This window comes from Aythya fuligula, chromosome 2, assembly GCF_009819795.1.
Source record: "Aythya fuligula isolate bAytFul2 chromosome 2, bAytFul2.pri, whole genome shotgun sequence".
Lineage (NCBI taxonomy): Eukaryota > Metazoa > Chordata > Aves > Anseriformes > Anatidae > Aythya > Aythya fuligula.
The window spans coordinates 35,676,713-35,682,190 of NC_045560.1; the positions used below are offsets into that span (position 1 = coordinate 35,676,713).

A 5,478-nucleotide genomic window follows, 5' to 3' on the forward strand; every position below is an offset into this window, starting at 1 on the left:
TGCTAAACTGTCGTTCTCCACAGGTATTTCCTGAAGAAAGTTTGTGAGCCAGAAGCCAGAAGGTTAGTTTCCTTTATGTATTTTTTTCTTCTAAAACGCTGAAATTCACACTTTTCTTTTGCCGTGTGACTTTATTTTTAGCATTTAAATATGATTTGTCTCCAGAAAGATGGCAACGCGTGGTCAGTTGTCATAAATAAAACGAGAGCTAGTTAAAATTTGCTAAATCTTTGCCCTCTTTTTTTTTTTTCAGTGATTGTTTCTTTACGATATATGGCAAATTTATACCTGATTTTTTTCTTCTTCTTCTTTTTTTTTTTTTTTTAGTAAATATTTCTTTCACTTAGTTTTCTTTCTTCCCCCTCCCCCCTTGCTCCCACCCCCCCCAAAGGAAACACTATTATACCCATCACTACATCCATATTACAACTGCTCGTGGTTGGCCTCGTGAAGGTGTAGGCTTGTCACCCCCCCCTTTAATTTTCTCTTCCCCCCCTCCAATTCCCGTCTCAACCCCACGGGCGATGGTGGAGAGAAGCCTGCGAGATAGAAAATCGCCGCCAGGAAGGGCAGGAGATTATTTCGGAAAGTTTGCCTCCTGCAGCGGTCCTGGTTGCGGGAGCAGGGCCCGACGGTGTCCCCGCACATGTTGGGCACCGAGGGTTTGGGGTAGGGGGCCGGGGGCGCCGTCCCCGCCCGCGGCTGCCGAAATCGGGAGCAGGATGGGGCGCGGTGCCTGGGAAGGTAAAAGGTATGGGCTTGGCGCTCAGAGGTGACGTGCACATTAGAAACGGATGCCATGTGTGTCAAAATCAAACCGATTCCAGTTGATATGTAAATATATCTATATATATATAAAAGAAATCGTCGTGGAAGTCCCAGAGCGGATTTACATGTATGTAAAACCTCGGATTCTTCTAGTCCCGTCAGATACACACCTCCTTCCTCCGTGTAACCCCGTGGCTTGACCTTGTCAAGGGCGAAATCGGAATTTAATCTCGTCTTGAAAAACCCTATGAGTTTTAAAGTAGTGGATTAGCTGAGTAATATTGTAATCGGTCCCTGTTAATTTTTTTTTCTTTCATTCTTCTGTTTTGAAACCATATTTTTACTTGGCGGTCGGTCAGATTGAGCATTCGGGAGAGCTGCAGGCGTTTCTCTTTGTTTATGTAGACACTGAAGAAGAATTCCCTTTCTAACTCTCTAATCTGGTATTTGGTGTATGGGCATCTCTTTTTACGTGTACGTTGTCCACCTGTGGAGCGAGAAAAGGCAGAAGGGTTTGTCACTCGGCGCTGCCGCTGGTGGGGGCCGAGGAGGGCCGGGGAGGGGTTAGGGGGACCGGGACACCGGGACAAAACACATTCATATGGAAAAGACGCGTTTTGCCCGCTCCGAGGCCGCCCTCGGCCGGTCCTCCGCCTGGGCGGCTGCGGGGGGGCCCGGGCCCGGGACCCTCCGGGACCCTCCGGGACTCGGCGGCTCCCGCAGCCCCGCGGCCCCCGGCACCGGGCAGGGCGCGACCCCCGCCGGGAAGCGGGGCTGCGGCCTCGCTCGGCGGGAGGAAGGGGCAAAAGGGTCGAGGGGACGGCGGCCGCTGCTCGGCAGAGCCGGGAGCGAGCCTTTGTAGGCGGCCTCGGCGGGCGCCAGGCTCACGGAGGCTCCCCGGAGCAGCCTCCACCTGGCTGCCTCCAGCAGCGGCCCGGGGGCAGCGGTCCCCCGCCGCCAGCCCTGCCGGCTCCCCGCTGCTCCTAGCTCGGAGCCCGAGCCCTGCCGCCCGGCCCCAGCCCAGACACAGCCCCGGAGCCCCGGGGCTGCAGCTGAGCGCCGCCCGCTCCCCCCAGCCCGCCGCCGCGAAGCACAGTCTCGGCTCTGCCGAGGTCTTCTCGTCGCGATTAGCCAGCACGGTTTTAAAGTTCATTAAGCGGAATATAAAAGGTTTCAGGGTTCAGGAGCTCTTTACATGAAACGCAGCCGCTATCCCTTTAAAAACTTCCTTTTCTGGTACAGTTCATTGTCGAGGTATTTTTTCCCCCAGCCGTATACTAGCTTTGCCTTTTAAAAAGCCCACATAAAAAAATCAGACTTTGACAGATTGAATAACAATTGTAAGTAACAAACTGTTGGACAGAAGGCAACACGTAATTGCCACAGCGCCTTAGTAAAATGGCTTCCTTTAGACAAAAAGGCCAGCTTTAGGTTAATTTGTTTCTTTTAATATATTGCTACAGTTCAGGCGGCTACTTTATCTGTTAAACGCTATTCTAGCGCAATCGTTAAAACGGCGATGGCTTTGAATTCGGCTCCTAACTAGACTCCTGGTGCAACACATGGCTTTTATAAAATCACTGGATTACATCGATATCAAAGGAGTCGGGATCCCCCCTTTTCGCCGCATTTACAGGCACCGAACGTCCGTTATTATATTTTCGAGAGCTGACCGCAGAGCCCCTCTTTCTTCTTATTAAAAAGAAAAGAGGAAGGAGAAAGAAATTTTTTTTAAAGGCATCCATTGCCCGGTGGGTATTTCACGGCCAATTTCAGCACTAAACACGTGATCTCGCCTTTTATAACAAAGTTTTGTTGGGGGAAATCTAAAGGCCCTTCATAAACCTTATATGCTTATAAAACAGCATATAAAAATTTAACAGCGGCGGTGCGCTAGATTTCAACCTCCCTTTCCTAAAGCGCTCGGGCGCTGCCTTTATACGTACTGGAGCTGCCGGATTTCTCCTCATTGTTGCCGGAAGATGACTCGGGGCTGCTGCTGCTCTCCGGCCGCCTCCTCCTCTCCTTCTCCGCGGCCACCGCCGCCGCCGCCCTGCCGCAGCCGCCCTCCGAACTTGAAGTTGCCGCCGTCGCCCCGGCGGCCGCGGGCGCTTTGTCGCCGCTCTTGTCCAGCGAATAGTCCGCTGAGGACAGGTTATCCGCGGTGCCGTAAGCCGTCTCGAAAAACTGGTCGAAAGCCTGGGGCAGGACCCCGTTCCTGCCCACCGTGCTATAGAAATTGGAGGAGACGTTGGCGCTGGGGTGGTAGACGTTAGCTGTGTTTTTGCCGAACATCTCGCCCATGCTAGCAGTGGTGGTGGAAGGCAAGCAGTCTCTGTGCATGATCTCCTCTGCGGAGTAGCAGTGGGGCAGATTGTTCCTGGGGTGCCATTTACTGGAGGGATCAATGGCATATTCCCTGAAGGTAACTTCTCTCACAGGTTGGACCTGGGGCAGGTTGGAAGAGTAGGAGTATGTCATAGGGCGAGAAGACGGGGTCTGGGGCAAAAAAGAAGGGAGGCTGGAAAAATCAGGACCCGAGACGTAGTAAGTACAACTTGGCAAATACATGTTAGAGGAACAAGGAACACGCTCATCAAAATCCATCATTAGGGCTACCTCGGCTTCTCCGCATTAGCTGAGCTTAACATGATTCTCTAACGCAGCTGCCCCTTTGAAGCGGATCCGTGAAGGAGGAAAATTGGGAGACGTCGGCTGACGTGGAGAGCTCGCCCCAGCCCGGCAGGGAGGTGCGGTCACGTGACGCCACGCCAAATTGACAAGCGGCGGCTCCGGGCCCTCGCCCCTTCGGAGCCGGCTCGGGGGATGCAACAGATCGGCACGGCGCCGGGCTCCCCCCCCCCTTCCCCGCCTCGGGGTAACGCAGCCCCCCTCCGGGGCATCGCCCCCCGCTCCGGGGGATGCCCCCCCGAAGGGTACGGCACCCCCCCGGCCGCCCTGTTCCCCGGCGGAACGGCTTAGCCATGCCCGCAGGGCTAGGTGAGAGCTCTCTGTTTGTTTGTTTGCTCGCCGGGCTGGAAAAAAAAGAAGAAAAAGCAGGGAGCGAGCAGGAGGAACTCAGCGCCGAGCCTTTCGAGGAGGCTGCTGGCTAGCAGGAAGCTCCTCAAGGAGCGGCCGTGGCTTTTTGCTTTTTTTTTTTTTTTTTTTTTTTTTCTTTTTTTCTTTTTTTAGCTCGCCTCGGTTCGCTTTGCCTGCCCACCGACCCAAGGGAAAAAGAGGAGAGAAAAAAAAAAAAAAAAAAAAAAAAAAGCCCTCGCCCCGCAGGGTTTTGCTGGAAACGTTACTAGGAAGAATGTGCCAGGGTCAAGTCTGTACTGATTTTCATGGTGAATAGATTACATGCTTGCATTCATGTTCACTTCCGAAGCGCTTAGTGTCTTCCTTCCCTTACTTACATATTAACCTCAAATACCCCGCGCGGCTTCATCCCAGCTTTACTAGAGGTAGCTCCCGAGATTTCACTCCCCGATCGCAGGTTCCCTTCCCTCGCCCCCCCAAACCCTCGCTCGCCTACGTGCGACGCCAGAAAGCCCTTTAAACTGCAGACCGCTGAGCTCGAAAGTGTTTGCTGATCTCTTCGCCTCCGTGCTGCTGCTAAATACTTGGGAAACCAGGGGATGTTGGGCTGCCCCGCTTTGACAAATATTCGGGGTTTAATTGCCAGAAGCCTAGTTAAAATGATTTGACATACTATTAACCCCTAGGAACAAACTCGCCGTACCGAGATACTTTCCTTTTAGCCTCGTACCGTCGCTAAAGGCTGAGACCCAGGGAGACCTATTTTAAAAACGTGGTTAAACTTTTACTATTGTTGCATGAAAGGGATGATATAGAAAGCGGATTGTACAGGGCAGAGACTAAAAAGCACTTCTCTGCCAATAAAAATGCACACCCCACCGAATGAGCAGAGCCAAAGAAAACAGAGAAATACGCCAAAGAATACAGCACCTTTTCAGGCATGGACATCCCTCGGCTGTTGGAAAAAAATATTTTTTTGCTAGTCTGATGCTCGATTTCAGAAAAGAAATATTTGGGTTCCGGCTGGATTTAATCAAAATAGAAAAACAGAACGGCAGAAGGCTATTGTGAAGTCGGTGCTCTTATGAAATTAGACATGCTTTGAGATCCGTCCCCCCGTGGGCTTGGGAGGCTAGTGGAAGGGAAGCTAAAATGCTAGGGAAATAATATTTGGATTTTCCCTCCCCTCTTCCTCTGCAGTGCTGTGGAAGTATTTATATATCCGGAGAAAGTTCTATAGTAAATTCTGGAGATCTTCGGTATTTAAATGTCAACATCGATTTGTTTATTTATTGCTTAGCTTATCGTAACTGACTCAATAACAAATCTAATCATGTTGTGCACAGAAAAAATATTCTCATTATGTATTTTCCTTACATTATAGTTAACTATTACATTTGAATTCAAGCTGTAAATTCAATATTATCAAGTAATTACTTTGTAGTGGAGTAAACTAATTTATTAGCATTAATGTTTATATGCCTTTTCCTTATTTTACAAGGGTTACCATTCACAAATCAAATGCTCTGGACGTATCCCCGTAATGAACTCTTTATTTTGGTTTGCTGCAAGAACTTCTCATGCTTGCTGCATGTCTGCGAGCTGAACTTGAAATTAATGAATTAATCTTCAAGCTTGACATATTTGCTAGAAAGTGGATGGAAAGAGATT

At 50.4% G+C, this 5,478-nt stretch overlaps 1 protein-coding gene across 1 annotated transcript; it reads right to left on the reverse strand.

The window, feature by feature from the left end:
* Positions 1 to 1,022: 1,022 nt before the first annotated feature.
* Positions 1,023 to 3,378, reverse strand: HOXA11 (homeobox A11). The gene is made up of 2 exons (XM_032182530.1): positions 2,715 to 3,378; positions 1,023 to 1,255 (listed from the first exon to the last, which is right to left on the reverse strand). The coding sequence occupies exons 1-2, from the start codon at positions 3,376 to 3,378 to the stop codon at positions 1,023 to 1,025; spliced, it is 897 nt and encodes a 298-aa protein (XP_032038421.1).
* Positions 3,379 to 5,478: the final 2,100 nt, after the last annotated feature.